The sequence below is a fragment of the Panthera leo genome, chromosome C1, assembly GCF_018350215.1.
Source record: "Panthera leo isolate Ple1 chromosome C1, P.leo_Ple1_pat1.1, whole genome shotgun sequence".
Lineage (NCBI taxonomy): Eukaryota > Metazoa > Chordata > Mammalia > Carnivora > Felidae > Panthera > Panthera leo.
This window is the reverse complement of record NC_056686.1, coordinates 162,433,000-162,455,622: the sequence shown is the minus strand read 5'-3', so window position 1 is coordinate 162,455,622 and position 22,623 is coordinate 162,433,000. Positions and strand designations below refer to the sequence as shown.

The 22,623-nt window shown below is 34.0% G+C and overlaps 1 protein-coding gene across 10 annotated transcripts in view; it reads left to right on the top strand.

Moving 5' to 3' along the window:
• Nucleotides 1-22,623, top strand: part of ATF2 (activating transcription factor 2) — an 81,740-nt gene that overhangs the window by 33,261 nt on the left and 25,856 nt on the right. For 9 of the 10 annotated variants that reach the window (XR_006205545.1, XM_042949192.1, XM_042949189.1 and 6 more), the window contains 6 exons: nt 4,129-4,225; nt 7,282-7,400; nt 7,544-7,672; nt 12,370-12,548; nt 13,257-13,371; nt 14,102-14,188. Coding sequence is in view for 9 of the 10 variants with exons in the window: in XM_042949192.1 (XP_042805126.1) it covers nt 4,129-4,225; nt 7,282-7,400; nt 7,544-7,672; nt 12,370-12,548; nt 13,257-13,371; nt 14,102-14,188 (726 nt within the window). In the remaining variant the exon portion in view is untranslated. The remainder of the gene's footprint in view (nt 1-4,128; nt 4,226-7,281; nt 7,401-7,543; nt 7,673-12,369; nt 12,549-13,256; nt 13,372-14,101; nt 14,189-22,623) is intronic. The other variant, XM_042949193.1, reaches the window with a different exon arrangement.

Below are 22,623 nucleotides of genomic sequence, written 5' to 3'. Positions count from 1 at the left end.
GGTCTCTGTTTCATCTTGAACTCGTTTTTGTATATGTATATACTGGTGTGAGGTAGGAATTCAAGCTCACTTTTTTTCCATGTGATTTTTCAGCATCATTTGTTGAAAAGATTTTTCTTTCTCTATTAATTTGCTTCAACTCCTTCGTTGAAAATCAAATCACTGTGTAACTGTAGGTCTGTTTCTGAGCAGTCTACTCTGTTCCTTTCATCAGTTTGTCAGCTTTTATGCTAGTACCACAATATCTTAATTACTCTAGCTTTATAATAATGCTTCCAGTCAGGAAAGGGAAGTTCACCAATTTAGTTCTTTCTCCTTTTGAAGATTGTTTTGGATAGTCTTTTAATTTTAGTCACTCTGGTGAGGATGTAGTTGTATCTGATTATGATCTTAATTTACCTGATATCTGATGATGCTGAGCCAGGGTAAAGATAGGAATTACCAGGGTTGGTGCTATTTAGACAGGTTGTGCCTCCCTGATAAGGTGACATTTTAATTAAAACGTGAAAATGTGGGAGCAGACCCTGGGGGAAGAGTTTTTAAACTGAAGGAACAGCAAATATAAAGGTCCTAAGGAGAGAATGGGTTTGGGTGTGTTTAAAAACAGAAAGACGACTGTTGTGGCTGGAGCATGTAGTGACCAACAAGGATAAATAAGGGTAAGAGATGCTGTCAAGTAGAAAAAAAGAGTCCTACTCTCTAGGACTCTGTCGACTGTGATCAGGTATTTGGGCTTTATTCACAGAGCGATGAAAAGCCATTACTGAGCTAAGAGTGCAAACGGGGAGTAGACTGACAGCTGTTAGGTGAGAGATAATGGTGTCTTTGTCTACCTGCTAATAGTGGAAATATAGAGAAGTAGACTGATTTGACATATATTTTGGACATATATTTGATATTCATTTTTCTATAAATTCAAGAAAGCTATAAAAATTACACTTCCCAGAATTTTTTATGACTAGTATTTCCTAGGAAATTGAAAATTCATATAAAAATTGATTTTAGAAGTACCAATTTGGTGGTGGTAATGTAGTACAAGTTCTTTTTTGTCATAAGTATTGATACTATTCCAAATTTGAAATTTAGCTTTAGTGCACTTAAATTTAAATTTTCAAATAGATTTTAAATTTCTTAAAACATACTTTGTTGATATTATTTTGGAGAGAGACCAGTAGAAATCAGTGCAGAGAATACTAACTGTTGACTGTTGCTATTAAAAATGTTTTTAGGGGTGCCTGGGTGGCTCAGTCAGTTAAGCGTCCGACTTTGGCTCAGGTCATGATCTTGCAGTTTGTGAGTTCAAGCCCCACGTCAGGCTCTGTGCTGAGCTCAGAGCCTGGAGCTTGCTGCAGATTCTCTGTCTCCTTCTCTCTCTGCCTCTTCCCCACTTGTGCTCTGTCTCGCTCTTGTCTCTCAAAAACAAATTTTAAAAAATGTAAAAAAAAAAAAAATTAAAAAATGTTTTTATATGCCACTATTATGTATTTCACAGAAAGAGTTGCATTCATTGCATTTGTTTTAAAGTGATGTTCCACTGAATTTGGTGAAAGAGACAAAGTGAGATAATTTAGTGAAAGATTCATTTAACATGGGAACTCTTCTATTTTATTGGTAATAGCTTTGCTTTTGGTGATGCTTTCATTGAAAATTATCTCTTTGGTAGAATGTTTATACGTTATAAGCTGTTTTGCAAAGGAAATTAAGATTGATTTTATTCAGTCTAAAGTGTCACTGGAGGTATGTTAATGTGAGTATGTGTGTATAACTTTCTGATGTTGAGTAGATTTCTTCAACTAGTAAAAAAGTAAGACGAGCTAGTGGTCTGATGGTTTTATAACTTAGTTGTACCTATTTAATCTGTTAGTAATCTATATCGTGGATGTGAATGCATGTATTAAATGCAGAATGACTGACGTCTTAGGAAGTTAGTTCTGGTAAGTGTTCAAGCCTTAGAAACACAGATTTCTCAGATATCAGAGCTTAAATTCCTTATAGAAGCAACTGGTTTACCTCCCTTCCATCTGTCAGGTTACCCTTTTTAACTTTTTAAGAGAGATGGTTATCTTATCCTACTTTTCTTGACTGCCTTTCCATTTTATTCAGCTGTATGCTCAAAGCCTTGTTGTTTAGCAAAATACTGTGTACATGTATAACAGTTTGCATTGGGGTTGTACTCTGAATTGCCTGGGAGAAAGAAATTATGAATTCAGTATGTTGTTATTACTAGTAGTATCATAATTTTTCTATAAAACTTACTTTCAAAATAAACTTTTTAATTTGGCTCAGAAAACGGTTCAAATAGATTTTGCAAAAATTTTAACTTAGCATGTAGTAGCTATTTTATAAGCATTTGTTGAAAAAATAATTTATTTCATTCATATACATAGATATATATTCATCTATCTATAGATATATCTGTCCTTTCCTGGTGACTGCCTTTTGACAAGATGACTGTTGGCATTTTTTTTAAGTTTCTAGTTAAAGGTAAATAAATTAGCTCAGGTGATAGCTAAGGTTCAACTCCCCTATATCAGGTACCAGTTTCAATGTATTTTATCCATGTACATCAATAATATCATCTGATCAAAAATCTCTTAATAGCATTTTGGTAAATTTGATCTGTAGATCATATGTGAGACTTCATAAATTCATATTTCTTGTTCTCCCCCTTTTAATATTCACATGATCCTAAATGGTTTTTAGGGTTCTTTTAACTGTTCTTTTTTACTTAGGATTAAATTTGGTGCCATTTTCACATGTTTTGTACAATTTGTGCAATTCTGTATGTAGTTGCTCTTTGATTTGGATATTTGTGGTCGAACCAATCCAGGCAGGGGATAGTGGTAGAATAAGTTCCTAGGAGATAACTGTCCATGTTCTTATCTGTTAATTATGACCTCTACCAAAATGCATTTATTCACAAATGTTTAATTATTGCCTCCATGGGAGAAATTACATTGTTAGGTTCTTTGGACATAAAGTGAATCTTGCTTTAAGGTACTTTTAGTGTGGAATGTAATACATGTATATTTAAAATTCTAATGTAAGGTAATTAAATATGCTAGTAAATTCTACACATATGTTCATTCTCTAAGAGCAGTTATTCAGCGGTCTATGAAAAGACAGCTACTTCTTCCTCCAAATTTGGGAGTAATTCTTATAATGATAAAGCAATAGTAAGATAGCACTTGAGTGGGAAAGAGCTGGATTATAAAATGAACTGCTTTGTTATATTGATTGCTATTTCTTCACTGAATTACAAGAAGCATTTTTGTTTAATATGGTAACATAAAGAACCTGATTTACTTCTTAATTTATTCAGGAGTAATATTTCTACAAGAGAAGGAATCCATTTTGATGGTTTAGGGGAACTGAGTTCAAATATGTATAATTTTAACATTCCCGTTTATAAGGATGTAGAACAGAGAGTTTATATCTCTTAATGTGGCATTTTATAATTATTGCTCTGAAATAAAATATAAGTGCTCCCTATTTTCAGTTATAATTGTTGCTCGATAAGGAGCATCTTCATAAAGGTTGATGTCCAGACATAATTTTATTTTAAAATGAACTAGCTTATTATATTGGTTGCTATTTCTTTGTTGGATTATAACAAAAGCATTCTTTTTTAACGTGGTAACATAAAGAACCTGATTTACTTCTTAATTTGTCCGGGAATAATATTTTTATAAGAGAATTCTCATTTTAAAAGTGGTAAGTAACCTGAAGTCTGGGTCAATACAGTGCTTTCCTCAGAAGTCATTGTACCATGGAATATATATTTCTACTATGATAAAGCAAAAAAAAGAAAAAATCAGTAGTGGTCTGTTTTTAGTATCCAAATGAAATTTATATGAAGTTTCTTTGCCTCAGGTTTTATGAGTTTGCCTCAGTCAGATGAGTTTTGTGACTTAGTAATACATCAGTATTGCTTATTCTTGGGTAATGGGTTTCTCTATGATTATATGAAGTCTTCTGTGTTTATACTAACAATAGATTCTTTTATAGTTAACAAACTATTTCATTGTTAATGGTGGTTTTACATGTTGTGGAAATGAATTTCCTTATCATTTTACTTATTTGATCAAATTGAAAATCTTAACTATATTTTAAAACTTTTTGCCACAGCGTTTTACCAACGAGGATCATTTGGCTGTCCATAAACATAAACATGAGATGACACTGAAATTTGGTCCAGCACGTAATGACAGTGTCATTGTGGCTGGTTAGTATATGCTTTTATTAATAGCTTATATACATATTTCACCTGGAATGTGCACAATTTTTGTGTATTCTCTGTAAATAATATAGTCTGGTGATATTCCAATTCATTTACAGTAAATGTTGGCAACATGTATTTTACCCATTACATTTTCATGTTTCCTTCTGACCATTCATTTCACTTTTTTTGTGTGTGGTTTTTCAAATGTAGATTTCAATGTCAGTTTTGTGGAAGTTAATTTAGAACCCCAGGAGCATTTTTATAGCATCTCCAGAATTTACATTTAGTTGATAATTGAACTAATGTGATGTTTAGTCAGTGTTTCTTTTAGCTTTTTACACCTGGTTTACAATGCTGTGGGAAGATAGGAAATGATCAAGCTTCTCCTGTTGGAGAGAGATCAATTAGCTGACTTGCTCACTAGAATTTGTTTATATTTCTTTTGGGACTAAAACATCTGTGTTAGTAAAATACTCTCAATAAAGGGGCCTAAATTCAGTATTTGCTTTTCTTGTGTTTTGAGCCTATGAACATACAGTATTACATAAGCAGATGAATATCTTTCACAATATGTGAAAAGAGAAAATTCATGCATTGTTTTATTGTCCTTTCATGCTGTATTAGCTGCCCCTTTTTTGGTATTTAAATATATATACACACACGTCTATGTGTATGGACACACACATAATACGCATAGTTTTACTGCACTTTCTATATTTTATAAGTATCATGATAAGAAAACAAAGTTTCATATAAAACTTAATATATTTATATAAATTTCAGACCCTTTAGTGTCATAACCACAAAGTCGTAAGTATTCAGAATCACCCCTAAATTATTCTTTTCTCAAGTTTGGGTTATACTGCTTGTAAGTCTGGAATTAACCCTGATATCTGAATATTATGAATATTTTGAAATTAATACCCAGCATAGAAATTGTCATATGCAGTGCTCTGGAGAGATAATGAGGCAGATGGTTTTTCCTGTACTTTCAGTATCATAATTTTTGTACTGAAAAAATTTGAGGTAACAAAAAGTTGGTAATTTGTCAAAAACTAGGAAAAATGAAAGAGAATGCTCAGTGTATCTTTAGTTCCATAAAAGGAAGCAGAGAAGAATGAGCTATACATTTCTTTAAAATGGTATACATCAGATCTAAAGAGCTAGAACCAAAAAAAAAGCAGTCAAACAAAGTAACAACAACCTGGACAGTTCACTCTCCTAGGCATGAAGGTCTTTGCTTGTCTGAAACTTCTTGCCCTAGAGCAATGTCTGGAAATTTTCAACTTAAAAATGTTTCGGGATTGGTTTCTAGAAATCTCCTGTTGCTTTACCTTTATTACAGTAGAAAAATAGAACATGTTCAAACACAGCACTTGACCATTTTTTTACTAACATATGTTGAAATAAGTAGTTTAGCATTACTGTATAATGCATGATGTGTGTGGTATATATTTGATGGTCAGTAGCCATAAGCCACTGCATATCATATTTAAACCGTTGATGTTTAAACCATGCCTGTGTTGATGTTTCTTTTCTCAGGCTTCATCATTCCAGTAATCACTAATAATGCATACGCATAAAACATGGTTATTTTTAAGCTCTTTCTCTCCCTTTAACACAAATTAGGAGCCTTCTGTTGAGGTGAGATAGACCTTTTGCATGTGAATAGAAGAGTCAGATTTATATTCAGTTTACTAATTCAGCTATGATGGACTTAAACTGATATGAGTATTCTGAGCCATTACTGTGATAGAGTTATAGAAGTCTTTTGAGGGTTAGTGGGTACGTATGTTGTAGACTAACAGGTAAAATGATGGCAAGAGAGAGTCTCTTCAGTAATTTAGATAATACTAGTAGTGTTTGAAATAGGCTTACATTATACATAATATGTGTGAAATGTAGGTCATTTTAGTGTTAAATATATTTATATGTAGTAAGCATATCATTACTCTAGATATATGTGGGGCAGAGATGAAACAATAAGTAATGCCCATTCTGGGGGCACAGTATTTAACAAATATATGAATTTTAATTTTACAAAATCTTAAACCAGGATTCATCCTTATACATGTATTTAATTTAGGCTAGATTCCTAATACAACCTGTAAGTTAAAATGCATAGAATGTGAATAGAATTTCAGTGTGCCAGCAACTCTGGTCAGTATGAATAAATAGCCTGGAAAATTATGAGACCAAATAGGCAGAGTCCATAAAAATACTATTTTTTATTCAACATGGACCTTAACTGGCATTTATTCTATAACCAGTATATGTGTTAATGTACATAGCATAAGCACATATTCAAGGATAGTTAAAATATTCCAAGTTGTGAGAAAATAGAGTTGACTATTCCTCTACTGCCTAGAAATTAAGGTAGAACTTTACATAAATATGTAACTCTTAAATAGCCCCTTGTTCCAAACTTGAAAAATGCATTAAAATAGAAAATTGGCTTTAGCCGATAGTAATAAGGAAGGAGGGTTGGTTATTTTTGTTGTTGTTGTTGTTGTTTTGGTTTGTTTTTGTTTCAGGGCTCTTGTTTTAACCTTCTTTTTCTTCCTTGTAGTATTTTGATCTACCTCCTAAAAATTCTGTTTTATCTTAAGCTTGCTTTCGTAATAGATTATGAACACTAGTGGAAGGGCCAGGCTAGAGTGAAGATACATGCTCTAGTCCTAGTTTTCCCCAAACTGCATGTATTTTAAACAATCATAATTTTTTAATAATGTAAAATTTTTAAAATTCTTACTGCCTTAAATAATGATAATAGTTGATCTCTGAGTAGAAGATGCTTGTCACTCTACTCAGAGAGAAGGTCTGGACTAAGGAAGAAGAAGGACTTTTTTCATACTTTTATGGTTCATAAAGTTGGAGGAAATATCTTGAACTGCAACAAAAACTTAACCAAATTTTGTTTGCTTTAAAGGAAGAGGTCTTTCCAAAGAGAATTAACAGCTGATTGAACCAGTCCTGCTAATTTGTTAATTTACTAGCTATATTTTAGGGTCCTGCATGATATTTAAATCTATGTGATTGCTTCTTGACGTTTATTTCAGATCAGACCCCAACACCAACAAGATTCTTGAAAAACTGTGAAGAAGTGGGTTTGTTTAATGAATTGGCAAGTCCATTTGAGAATGAATTCAAGAAAGCCTCAGAAGACGACATTAAAAAAGTATGTTGGTAACCATGAAATTAAAAAAAAGAGTACTTCTAACAGAACGATAATCATAGCTAACACTTCCTGCTTTCTTATTTTAGAAATGCTGATTGGCATTTTGGAATTCCTAACATTTTCTTTTAACGTTTGTATTTTAGATGCCTCTAGATTTATCCCCTCTTGCAACACCCATTATAAGAAGCAAAATTGAGGAGCCCTCTGTTGTAGAAACAACTCACCAAGATAGTCCTTTACCTCACCCAGAATCTACTACCAGTGATGAAAAGGTTAGAAATTTGCATTTTTGGTAGAAAATCACCCCAAGTAAAGTTTAGTATTTGATTTACATAAAATGTTAATGTAATAAGTTGTACATAATTGAGTGTCAGGTTGTAATAGTCTTATATGTAAAAGCCTGTGAATACTCATGGAAATTTCAGGGCAAGAAGACGTCACCTTTGTAAAAAAATTGGCTTTTTATTACACAGAAAAATTACAGGGGAGGACAGCAGTCATTTTAAATAAAACTTATTTTTTAAAGGCTACACAAATTTATAAAAACTTAATTTTTCTGGGTTTTGTTATTTTATTCTTTGCTACTTTTTTTTTTTTTTAATGTTTATTTTTGAGAGAAAGAGAGTGCAAGCGGGGGAGTTGGGGACATAGGGGGTTGGGACATAGAATCTGGAGCTGCGAGATCATGACCTGAGGTGAAGTAGGATGCTTGACCGACCGAGCCACCCAGGTGCCCCTATTCTTCACTGCTCTTATATAGTGACAGCTTTTTCTTTACTACTAAAAATTGCTCGAACTAAGGTTATTTAGGCTTTTTAAGGGCTAAAGCAATACTCATTCTCAGCAATGGGTCTTTGGTACTGCCAACTGAGGTGATGGTGATACTGTCTTAGTACAGGCCTTTTGTAGGCAATTTAGGGCTTATTCCTGGATCTTGAATACCTTGGTAATTTGGGACCCTTTGGGCTATAGTATGGGTTGAGTAACCATTATTGTGAGTATTTCTTGATTGCTTTTTTTCATAAGCACATCTAATGAACACATGGGGTGCTATGTGTGGCACAATGAAGAGGCATTGACAATGTTTCTGTGTAGATTATTTTATTCTAAAACCATAAATGGATTAATGGATTTCTGTCATGGCAGAGGATGACATGGCTTTGACCTTAGATGTTTTGTGGGGTGTTTTCCTCAGTTCCTAATTATAAAAGCGAGTCTCTTTATAAAAACTTTAAGAATATAGAAAAATATAAGGAAGAAAACCAAAATCTCCTCTTAGCCCATAATTGAGTGATAAGAAATACTAATATTTTGAAACATGTTTTCCTAGATATATGCATGCATTTATACAAATATACTGTGTAAGTGAATAGCTCATTAGAAGGATAAATAGATACCAAGAAAAATTCGAAGAAAGATCCTAGTTTACTTTTTAATTTAAAAAATTTATTTTTAATTTTTTTTTAAGTAAGCTGTACACCCATCATGGGGCTTGAACTCATGACCCCAAGATCAAGAGTCACATGCTCTACCAATTGAGCCAGCCAGGCATCCTGATCCGAGTTTACTTTTATATCATGCATTCGACATTCAGCATTAATGAACATTTTCCCACATCGTTAGAAAATTTCCAAAATCATAATTTTCTTCATTTTTTGAGAATGTTATTTAAATCCAAGTTAGTTAACATGTAGTGTAATAATGGTTTCAAGAGTAGAATCTGATTGATTCATCACTTACATATAACATGCAGTGTTCATCCCAACAAGTGCCCTCCTTAATGCCCATCACCCATGACCCATCCCCCTACCCAGCCACCCCTTCAGCAGCCCTCAGTTTGTTCTCTGTATTTAAGTCTCTTATGGTTTGTCTCCCTCTCTGTTTTTATCTTATTTTTGCTTCCCTGTATTCATCTGTTTTGTTTCTTAAATTCCACATATGAGTAAAATCGTATGATATTTATCTTTTTCTGACTTATTTTGCTTAGCATAATACATTCTGGTCCCATCCACATTGTTGCAAATAGCAAGATCTCATTCTTTTTGATTGCCGAGTTATATTCTATTGTATAGATATACCACATCTTCTTTATCCATTCATCAGTCAGTGGACATTTGGGCTCTTTCCATAATTTGCCTATTGTTGATAGTGCTGCTATAAACATTGGGGTGCATATGCCCCTTCAGTCAGCATTTTTGTATCCTTTGGATAAATACCTAGTAGTACAATTGCTGGGCCATAGGGTAGCTCAATTTTTAATTTTTTGAGGAACCTCCATACTGTTTTCCAGAGTGGCTATACCAGTTTACATTTGCACAAAATCATAATTTTTAATGGTTGTACTTTATCATTATCTTAATGTATTTAATTATCTTGTTCTTTTTTGGACATAAAGGTTTCCACATTATCACAGTTACAGGAAATATTGTTAACTCTTTGATATGAATATCTTTTTTCCTAAAGATCGTGCCAGTCCCTTCACACTCAACAGTTTTTCGCTGTTCATTGCTGCTTCAGCTTCTTTCAGGAGTAATCCTTGCTACATTCCAGCCTCCTCCTGGGCAGGGCATAGCCATGCCAATTTGTTAAAGTCCATTCTGGGCCCTCTTCACTTTTCTTTCTCACTTTTCTTCCTAGGTGAGATCACCTAGACCATAACTTTAAAAACCATCTACATGCTGATGACTCTCCAACTTCTATCAACCAAGATATCTCCTGGATTTCCATATTCATCTCTCACTCCCGTCTTGACATTTCCTTTTCTATGACTGAAAGACATCTTAAACTTAATACATCTAAATCAGAACTCTTGATTTTTTTTCCATAATTCTCCCTATCTCAGTAAATTTTCTCTCCATCCCATTGAGTTGCTCAAGTCAAGAATCCTTAGTTTCTTCTTTTTCTTCACACCAACACCAATAGCAAATCTTATCAGACTTACTTTCTGAAATATTAATTTATCCTCTTTGATCTTCAGTGTCATCACTTTAGTCCCAAGCCATCATCTTTTACTTGGATTATTAATAATTACTTCTAACTGGACTTTCTACTTCCATCTCCAATATTCTATAGGTAGCTTTATTATTAATACATTATATAGTTACTTTCCTGCTTAAAATCCTTCAGTGGTTAGCCATGGCATTTAAGATAACTAATAGTCCTTTCATAAGGCCTCATTGATCTAAGCTTGTCTGCCCATTCGACCTTCACTTCATGCCACTCTGGTGTATTCCCCAAATATTCTAAGTTTTTTCCTACCTTAAAGACATTACTCTTGGTATTGCTTCCCTCTCCCTAGATAGAATTTTCCCCGGCTGTCCTTTCAGTATCTGTTCATCCAGCACCATTTTTTGCAGAAAAGCTCACCTCACCTCACTATGTATGCTATCTAAAGTAAGCCAACCCCAACCTTCCCTCAGTTAATCTTTCATGATTTATTATGTTGTACTGTTATTTTATAACATACTACTATTTGGGATTTTCTTGTTCTACTTGTTAATTGTCTCTTTCTTCCCAGTAGCCCTTGAGGGCATGCTATAAATTCTCAAACTTGTGGAATAAATGAAGTTCCAATAGTACTAGTTGATCTTTTCTTCCTATGTAGCTAAATAAGATTTTGATAATAAGAGGCAGCATAAAGACCAATTCTAAGAACACAGTAGACCCAATTTTTACCCTAACTAGTAAAAGGAGTTCTAGGTAAAGCTCTTAATCTCTTCCTAATCTGTAAAACTGGGGAAAAGACCATCTTTAAGGTCCTGGCTAACTCAACAAATTCTGTGTTTTTCTTTAATTTGCAAAGATTTCACTCCAGTAATTATTTTACATTCAGGATATCAACATTACTTGACCTTTTGACATTAATAAATTGTTGTAGCAAACAATTGTATTAAAATTTTTTAATCATTTCTATTACTAATTTGTATCAGTCTCTCTGGATCTGTTTCCCCTTTTTACAGTATAATGATGGAGTAGGACTAGGCGGTCTCATGGATTTTCAGAAATGTTCATGGAATCATAGCCAAGTTACTTAGCCTGTTTCTGGATTGATAGGAAAACAAGTAGTATGGAAAAAAAAAAACACCACTCAGATGTTTTTATTTTTATTATTTTTTTTAGGTGTTTTTAAATTCAAATATGAACGTTATATTTGACGCTTTTTAGCTACTTCTAAAATTTTCTTTTTAATAACTTTAGCTTGTAAAATTTTAAATAACTTTGGACATTACTTTGGGGGAGGGTATTATTCTGTAGATGCTTTTAATTTTTTTTTTTTTAACGTTTATTTTTTTTGAGACAGAGAGAGACAGAGCATGAACGGGGGAGGGTCAGAGAGAGGGAGACACAGAATCCGAAACAGGCTCCGAGCTGTCAACACAAAGCCCGACGCATGTAGATGCTTTTAGAAGTGTGTTATATTCTGTTCACTTTTAAGTTTCATGGATTGACTTATAATTAAAAAAAATGTTTTGTTGGGGCGCCTGGGTGGCGCAGTCGGTTGAGCGTCCGACTTCGGCCAGGTCACGATCTCGCGGTCCGTGAGTTCGAGCCCCGCGTCAGACTCTGGGCTGATGGCTCGGAGCCTGGAGCCTGTTTCCGATTCTGTGTCTCCCTCTCTCTCTGCCCCTCCCCCGCTCATGCTCTGTCTCTCTCTGTCCCAAAAATAAATAAAAAACGTTGAAAAAAAAATTAAAAAAAAAATGTTTTGTTAATGTTTATTTATTATTTGAGAGAGAGAGACAGACAGAGCTTGAGAGGGGAAGGGCCAGAGAGAGAGGGAGACACAGAATCTGAAAGCACACTCCAGGCTCCGAGCTGTCAGCACAGAGCCTGCTGCAGGACTCGAACTCCCGAACCGCGAGATCATGACCTGAGCCGAAGTCAGACGCTTAACCAAGTGAGCCACGCAGGCACCCCGGATTGACTTATAATTTTAAATCCCACCCTTTTTTATTTCATCACTAAATAGGAGGTACCATTGGCACAAACTGCACAGCCCACATCAGCTATCGTTCGTCCAGCATCATTACAGGTTCCCAATGTGCTGCTTACAAGTTCTGACTCCAGTGTAATTATTCAGCAAGCAGTACCTTCACCAACCTCAAGTACTGTGATCACCCAGGCACCATCCTCCAACAGGCCAATCGTGTAAGTGATGATTTGGGCCAGTCATTGAACTGTTTATTAATCAAGTTTTTCTTGTCACAATTTTTCCCACGACATGTAATTCAAATTGTGGCCTTAGTTTTGTGTGTGTATGTTAATCATGTTCTGCATGCTTTGATTTTTGGAAAAAGTACTTGGGTTGTCTTTTTCTCTTAGTGTTATCTAATAGATTAGAAAATAAATATCTAAAACTTAATTTAAAAAAAAATCGCATTGAATGTGAATTTAAGGTGGTCTCTAATTTTCATGCTATTTCACACAGAATACATAAAATTACTCCAGCAGATGACATTTTTTTCAGTTCTTAAACATATGTCAAGACATTGGTTTTTTCCCAAACATTTTAAGTAATCTCTACACTCAACACGGGGCTCAACTTACCTGATCAGAAGTTAAATGCTGTACCAACTGAGCCAGCCAGGTGACCCTCAAGACCTTCTGATAAGAATTTTTCTCATTCAGCATATTGGAGATTGTCCTGTTTTTTGGACCTGTTGTTTCTCCACACTGCTATATACATTATGTATTTAGAATACAATTAAAAATAATAAAATTTTGTAATTTGCTTTGCAGTGGTTAGAAAATTTATTTTTAAATAATATGATAATAGGAGTAAAAATACTCTGATATTGTTAGAAGTGGCTGATAAGGATTTCTTACCTTTAATTATTCTTCTTTTATTTTTCTTAGTCCTGTACCGGGCCCATTTCCTCTTCTGTTGCATCTTCCTAATGGACAGACCATGCCTGTTGCTATTCCTGCATCAATTACAAGTTCTAATGTGCATGTTCCAGCTGCAGTCCCGGTAAGTTTGAGGTTTAGACTCTGTAAACTGATCTAGGGCTGCTTGATTCGTTTATGAAACTGAATCCAAAAAAATACTTACTAGGGGTTAGTAGTGTGTATTTATTCATATTTATAATGACAGCATATACCATTCAAAACAAACATAATTAATTGGTTAGAAAATGTTTTTCCATCCTCTCAAAATTTTCTTTTCCTTGTTTCCATACAACACCCAGTGCTCATCCCAACAAGTGCCCTCCTCAATGCCCATCAACCCTTAGTCTGTTCTCAGTATCCAGGAGTCTCTTATGGTTTGCCTCCCTCTCTCTAACTTTTTTCTTTTTCCCCTTCCCCTCCCCCATGGTCTTCTGTTAAGTTTCTCAAATTCTTCCTTGTATTTTTAATTTTAAGAAATTTATTCCTTATTCAGCCCATTTCACTTTGACTAGATTTGTAGAATTCAATTATTAACACAGATTTCTGTTCTTTAGGAATATATGTGTACGAAAACACATGTCCAGTAATTCCATGGTACTTTGACTATTGCAGGAATTGTTTATAAGGACACTCTCTGTGAACTTTTATGGAAATTGACAAATTTTAAAAGATAAATCAGGATAGTAGATCAATAAGGGTTTATAGTTTTCTGATTCTGAACTCTCAAATTTGTATAACCGTTGCGCAGATATAGCACAAATCTCATATTGAATATATTCTCTAGCAATTATTTGTTAATATATTTTGCATAGCTTGTTCGGCCAGTCACCATGGTGCCTAGTGTTCCAGGAATTCCAGGTCCTTCCTCCCCTCAACCAGTACAGTCAGAAGCAAAAATGGTAAGCAAGATTGTACTTGTTCTGTACATTTCTTGAGCCTGTTTTGAATTAGTTTTTCCATTAAAGCCTGCTTCAAATGTACAGTTTAGATCACATTTTATAAAGCTTTGGAATGTATTACACTATGCAAGAACCAGATAATATGGAAGAGTTTCCATTAGCATAGTGACTAATTAGTGGTACTTTACAATAAATGGATGAATTTGAGAGTAAAGTCCTAGTTCTTGTCATCGGTTTGTCTGCTTTTGAGCTGTGGCGTTTTGAACAAAATCTCCTCCTTGTGGTAGCTAGGAATACTACAGCTGAAACTAGGTGCAGACATTGGAAGGCCATACAGATGGTTTTAAACAGTGATAGGAATTAGTAGAACAGTTTTGACAAGAATTCTGAAATTGTATACAAGTTAGTAAATGTAGCACATAATACATAAAGAAAATCCATATTTTTGAGTTGCGTTTTGACACCAAGAAACTGGTGGTGTTTAAGGGATAAGCTATAGATTGGGAGTCCAAAGACATGGGTTTTAATTTTAATTCTGACTCTGCTGTTCATTACCCTTAATCAAGCCATTTTAATTTTGAGGAGACTCAGTATTCTTAGGTGTAAAGAGATTAAACGTTGATTTTTAGAGTTTCTCTTAGCCCCAAATTCCATAAATGTGCTAAATTCCTTGGCAAAAAACTAAAGCTGCTTTTTGTTTTTTTAATCCATGTAATTCTCCCTTCTATAGTCTTAACACATTTTCAGGACTAATTCTGAACATCAGTTAATGTATCCTTAGAAAAATTAATAGATAATTTTGCATCAGTTCTGTGCTAGGCAGTATACTAACAGTATAAATGTGTACATATAAAAACCATTATATATTGTAAAATTTCAAGTTTTTTACCTCTATTCTCCATTGCTAATAATCTCAAAATGGCATGTGATAACTAACAGTAAAACTTAACACACCATCTGAATGAACAATGTTTGAAGAGTGTAAAAATTAGCTAGTTATTGATTGTGGTGAGAGAACTTATGAAAACCCAAGAGGGCAATTTTTTGTATTAACAGCATGTTTAACTCAAAGCTTTGGAAATACTAAGATGCATCTTCACTTGATAGCAAAAAAGCTTCATTGGGAATGTTTTTTATACTTCTAAACATACCGTACTAGTGAAAAATTCAATTTAGTGAAAACTGAATAGAGTAGAAATAGGAGTTAACGAGATCTGTTGTTCTATCCTACATCTAAAAATACTTTTACATATTCAGTGGACTTTTTTTCCTAGCAAATTAATTCAAAAGGAACAAGTCAGATTTAAAGAAATACTTTTGGCTATAAGAGTAGGCCATACTTGTAGAAACTATTAAATTTAATACTTCCTTGAATAACTTTTTCTTTTAGGTCATCAGGAAATTAACAAGAATAAAAGTGTTTTGTGTGCTTGTATATTAAAAAAATCAAAGCTATAACTTTATATATGGAAAATAATCATTGGTTGAAGGCCCAAAAAATAGCATGGGGAGTCATAGATTGCCCTACTTAAATTTAACAATCCAGTTAAATTTATTATTAGGATTTTGCTAATGTAAAATAACCATATTTAGGTGATTGCCTATTTTAATTGGAGTAGTAAATAAGATTGTCCTGTTTTAATTAAATAAAAAGACTCAGAAATTAGTCCGTTTCCTTTTTTTTTTTTTTCTAACTTTTCATTATGGAAAATTTCAAACATATACAAAGTAACCAGTATAGAATAATGAACCCCCATGTACCCATCACCAGCTTCAATTATTAGCACTGTAACTGCCATTCGTGTTTTATCTATGCCTCAGACCATTCCCTACTCAACTCAATTATTTTTTAATAGGCCTTTCTCAGTGTAAAATTTATATACATTGAAATGAACCAATTTTAATTTTGATGTATAAGTGTATTAATGTAACTCACACTGCTATCATGATATAGAACATTAACATCTACCCAGAAAGTTTATTTCCCTTTGCAATCAGTATACCCAACTGTTGTCACCAGCAATTAGTTCTAGAATTTAATATAAATGAATTCATATATATTCTTGTGTCCAGCCACAAGATTTATCAATGTTGTTGAATGTATTGGTTTGCTGCTTTTTATTGCTGAGTAGTATTCCATTGTGTGAATATAACACAGGTTCTTTATCCATTCTCTTGTTGGTGGACACTTGAATGGTTTTCAGTGTTTAGCATTGTGAACAGAGATGCTGTGCACGTTCTTGTGTAACTCTTCTTGTGGATGTTTATTTTCATTTGGCCTATCTACTGAAGGGTAGAATTTGCTGAGTAAGGGGTAGGTATACATCTAACTTTGTAAGAAACTGCCAGACCATTTGCCAAAGTTCTGAATTCTCACAGAGTATGGGAATTCCAGTTCCACATTTTTGCCAGCATTTGGCTTTGTCTCATTTTCATTGTAGACATTTCTAGCAGTTTGTAGCAGTATCTTATGGTTTTATTTAATTTCTGATTTTGCCAGATGCTTTTGTGATATCTTCTGCTGATTTCTTAAAATGGGTTGTCTCTTATTTTTATGTTATAGGAACTATTTAGATATACTAAATACGAAATTTTTGTTACATATGTCTTACAAATATTTTCTCTTAGTGGGTAGCTTGGCTTTATTCTTCTTAATGATAGTACAAACATATCATTCATTGCTACTTTTATCTCTAATGCTTTCTCCTAGTTAATTGGGTTTAATGTGCCTATGTTGTTTTGGCTTAAAGTGGAAGCTTGGATTATTGATTAAACCTTTTTTACCTTTCCAGTATAGGCATTTAAAGCTATAAATTTCTTTCCACAAATTTGATCTGCTATATTTTCATTATCATATATCTTTTAATTTCCTTTGTGATTTCTTTGAACTACTGGCACTTATATAAAAGTATATTGTATAATTTCCAAATATCTGGGGGCTTTCCTTTTTATCTTGATTTCTATTTTAATTACGTTGTGGTTTGAGAACATACCACCTTTGGTATATTTGCTTGTCCTATGTTTCCATTTTCTAATATATCATACCTGTTTGGCTCATTTGTGAAAATTAGATATTGCCCTTCTATCCAGGTAATATGAACTGGTAACAAAATACCAATTGTCTAGAATGCTAAGGGAATTCTGATTAATTGGGGGTTTTGTTGTTGTACAGAAATAATTTCACATTTCATCATTGGTTTTATATTTTTATGAAATATTGCTAGTCTGGTTTCCCTTAGTCTAATTACTGTCTAAGAATTTTCACTGCTTGCGTGTTATCAACTATACTTCTATATTGTTACAAGTACAAAACCAATCTACCAACATTGGGAAATGACCTAAAAATAGTTTGGGTTTTGTAGTTGGTTTCATGTTCATATGTTTTCCCTCAGTCTCATTTAATAATTATTTCTGTCCATTATCATTTATTTAACATACATTTCTTAGGTACTAAGAAATTCAGCAGATGTGATCTTAAATTTTGAGTTTCTCTTGCAAATCGTTCTGGTGATCATCAAGAGAGGCAAAGAAGTCTTCTTTTAAGGCCATTGATTATATTCTTTAGCAGTTAGGATTATATCAGTGAGTTGTTTTTGGTGCCCTTGATAACTTTTGTGCATAAAAACCATTATTCAGGGACTGTTTTTATTTATTTGATTTTTTATTTTTTTTTCAGGGACTGCCTTTAAAAAATATATTAGATTTATTAAAGTTACAAATTCAGAAACTTAGTTCTTCCCTGAATTTTTAAGGCCAGTTTACAAATCCAACTATATAATTGCTTTTAAAGGTCTTCAAATATAATTAATTTTAAACATGCCAAACTTCATTTTAAACTTAATATATCCTGTTTTCCCTATAGGTACCTCAGTTGTCTAATAAACTTCTCTAAGTACTTTAATAACCTTTTAAGTTTAATTAAACTTATAGATATGAGGCTTGGTTTTCTTAAATAGTCCATTATTGGGAGGCTTATAAAATCACAAGACTGAATTGATCTTTTAACCATTTTAAATTGAAATTCAAGGGTAACCGATTACTCTGTGGCAAGTTACTTTAATTACTTTCAGAACATAGAATACCAAATAGGTACAGATGATTTTAAAATTTGAATTAATATGTCAGTGTCATTGATTTTTAGCCCCCTGGAGCTTAATAAGGTAAAAGACTTACCAATTGAGGAAATAATTGTATCCTCCCAACTGAAGAAAGTTGAGACTGGTTTCCTTAATGACAGGTAAATGATCACAGGACTTGATTCTCCATCAGTGATAGGACTCCAAATCCAGTTTCTCCAAATGAGTGATTCCCAGCTCTTATCCCTTTGATTCATGTTACACATTAAATAATTTTTTTTTGCCAGTCTGCTAACCCTCTAGTAAAATTTACAATGTCTTCTTTCAGGCTTGAGTTGGACTGTGCTTTGTTGTTGCCTTCAACTCTTTGAAAATACTTAAACATCCTCCCTGTTTCGTTTTGCTAAAATGATGTGTGGTTCAGAAGATGTTATATACAAACCTAATGGTAACCACAAATCAAAAATTGGTAATAGGTATGCAAAAAAAATAGAGAAAGGAATCCAAATATATCACTAAAGAAAGCCAACTTGTGAGAGAAGAGAGCAAGGGAAGGAAAAAACAGAAGATCTATAAAAACAATCACAAAACAAATGACAGAATACCAATAAATACAGACTTCTGAATAATTACTCTGAATGTAAATAGACTAAACATTCCAAAAAAAAAAAGGCATAGGGTGATGGGAGGGATTAAAAAAAAAAATAAGACCAGTGTATATGCTGCCAACAAGAAACTCCTTGCAGACCCAAAGTCACATGCAGATTGAAAAAGAGGGGATGCAGAAACATTTATCATGCAAAGGGGTGTGAAAAGAAAGCTAGGGTAGCAATAGCTGTATCAGACAAAATAGACTTTAAGACAAAGACTGTAACAAGAGACAAAGAAGGACACTACATAATCATTAAGGGGGACTCCAACAAGAAGACGTAACAATTGTAAACCCTTATACACCCAGAATGGGAGCACCCAAATACATAAAATGGTTAGTAACAAATATAAAGGAACTAACTGATGGTAACACAGTGATTGTAGGGAACTTTAACATGCTATTTACATCGATGAAATCAATTAGGAAACCGTGGCTTAGAATGATACATTGGACTAGTGTTTTAATAGACATATTCAGAATATTCCATCCTACAATAGCAAAATGCACATTCTTTAAGTACACATGAAATATTCTCCAGATTATATATTAGACCACAAAATAAATCTCTACAAATGCAAAAAGATTGAAGTTATGCCATGCATCTTTTCAACCATAATGCAGTGAAACTAGAAATCAGCCATAAGAAAAAAATCTGAAAAGAGCTCAAATACATGGAAGTTAAATAACATGCAAGTAAACAGTGAATGAATCAACCAACAAGTCAAAGAGGAAATCAAAAAACACATGGAGACAAATGAAAATGAAAACACAGTGGTCTAAAATCTTTGGGAAGCAGCAAAAGCAGTTCTAAGGGAAAAGTTTATAGCATTACAAGCCTACCTCAAGAAGCAAGAAAAATCTCAAATATTAGCCTAGCCTTACACCTAAAGGAGCTAGAAAAAGAACCCAAACCCAAACCCAGCAGAAGGAAGGAAATTATAAATATCAGAACAGAAATAAATGATCTAGGAACTAAAAAAATAGATGAATGAAATCAGGAGCTGGTTCTTTGAAAAGATCAACAAAATTGATAAACCTATAGCCAGGCTCATCAAAAATAGGAGAGGGGACTCAAACAAAATCAGAAATGAAAGAGGAAAAATAATAACCGACACCACAGGAATGCAAAGGATTGTAAGAATATTATGAAAAATTATGTGTCAACAAACTGAGCAACCTAGAAGTGGATAAAATCCTAGCAACATATAACTTCCCAAAAATGAAGCAGGAAGAAACAGAAAATTTGAACATATAGATTACCAGCAATGAAATTGAATCAGTAATCAAAAATTTCCCCAAAAACAAAAGTCCAGGATCCAACAGCTTCACAGATAAATTCTACCAAACATTTAAAGAAGAGTTAAAACCTATTCTTCTCAAACTTTTCCAAAAAATAGAAGAGGAAGGAAAACTTCCAAATTCATTCTTCAAGGCCAATATTAACCTGATACTAAAACCAAATAAACACACTGCTAAATAAAAAAGAGAGCGCTACAGAACATAGATGTAAAAATCCTCAACAAAATATTAGCAAACCAAATCCAACAATGCATTAAAAAAGTCATTCCCCATGAGCAAGTAGGATTTATTCCAGGGATGCAAGCGTGGCTTAATATTCACAAATCAATCGACATGATACATCACATCAGTAAGAGAAAGAATAAAAGCCATAAGGTTGTTTCAATAGATGCAGAAAAAAATATGACCACATACAACATCCATTCATGATAGAAACCCTCAACAAACTAGGTTTAGAGGGAACATACTTTAACATAATACAGCCCTTATATGAAAACCCCACAGCTAACATCATAATGGTAAAAAACTGAAAGCTTTTCCCCTAAGGTCAGGAAGAAGACAAGTTTTATTCAACATAATACTGGAAGTCTTAGTCACACCAGTCAGATAAGACAAAGGAATAAAAGTCCCCCAAATTGTAAGAAAGAAGTAAAACTTCAACTGTTTGCAGATGACATGATTCTATATACTGTATAGAACACTCTAAAGACTCCACAGAAGGGACACCTGGGTGGCTCAGTCGGTTGAGTGTCCCACTTCGGCTCAGGTCATGATCTCGCCCTCTGTGAGTTTGAGCCCCGCGTCAGGCTCTGTGCTGACAGCTCAGGGCCTGGGGCCTGCTTCAGATTCTGTGTCTCCTTCTCTCTCTGCCCTTCTCATGCTTGGGCTCTGTCTCTGTCTCTCAGTAATAAATAAACATTAAAAAAATAAAGACTCCACCAAAAAAACTACTAGAACTAATGAATGAATTCAGTAAGTTCACAGGATACAAAATCAATATACAGAAATCCATCGCATGTCTATACACTAATAATGAAGCAGCGCAAAGGGAAATTAAGAAAACAATCCCATTTATAATTACACGAAAAGTAATAAAATACCTAGGAATAAGGAGTATAGGTGAAAGACCTGTACTCTGAAACCTGTAAAACAGTGATGAAAGAAATTGAACACGATACAAAGAAATGGAAAGACATTGCATGTTCATGGATTAGAAGAACAAATATGTTTAAAATGTCTATACTGCCCAAAACAATCTACAGATGTAATGCAATCCCTATTAAAATACCAACAGCATTTTTCACAGAACTAGAACAATCCTAAAATTTGCATGGAACCACAAAAGACCCCAAATAGCCAAAGCAATCTTGAAAAAGAACAAAACTTGGAGGTATCACAATTCCAGGCTTCAGATTACAAAGCTGTAGTAATCGAAACAGTATGGTACTGACAAAAATAGACACCTAGATCAATGGAACAGAATAGGGAGCCCAGAAATGAACCCACAATTATATGGTCAATTAATCTGACAAAGGAGGCAAGAATATGCATTGGGAAAGAGTCTCTTCAACAAACAGTGTTGGGAAAACTGGACAGCTATGTGCAAAAGACTGAAACTGGACCACTTTCTTACACTATATACAAAAATAAACTCAGAATGGATTAAGGACCTCATTGTAAGAAGTGAAACCATAAAAATCCTAGAAGAGAGTATGGCGGTAAGTTCTCTAACATCGGCTATAATGACATCTTTCTAGATAGGTCACCTGAGGTAAGAGGAACAAAAGCAAAATTAACTGTTGGAAGCACATCAAAATAAAAGCTTCTGCACAGCAAAGGAAACAATCAACAAAACAAAAAGACAACGTACCAAGTGGGAGAAGATACTTGTAAATAATGTGCCCAATAAAGGGTAAGTATCCACAGTATATCAAGAACTTAACACAACTCAACACCAAAAAAACCACAATCCAATTAAAAATGGGCAGAAGACATGAACAGATGTTTCTCCAAAGAAGACATCCAGATGGTCAACAGATATATGAAAATCAGTTATCAGGGAAATGCATATCAAAACCTCACTGAGATACCATCTCACACCTGTCAGAAAAGCTCAAATCAAAAAAAGAAAAACAAGAGTTGGCAAGGATGTTGGGAAAAAGGGAGGCATCATGCACTTGGCTGGAATGCAAACTGGTGCAGCCATTGTGAAAGACAGTATGAAGGTTCCTCAGAAAGTTAAAGGGACGCCTGGGTGGCTCATTTGGTTAAGCGTCTGAATCTTGATCTTGGCCCAGGTCATGATCTCATGGTTTGTGAGTTCGAGCCCCACATCAAGCTGCACTGATGACGTGGATGGGATTTTGTCTCTCCTTCTCTCTGCCCCTCCCCCACTTGTGCTTGCTCTC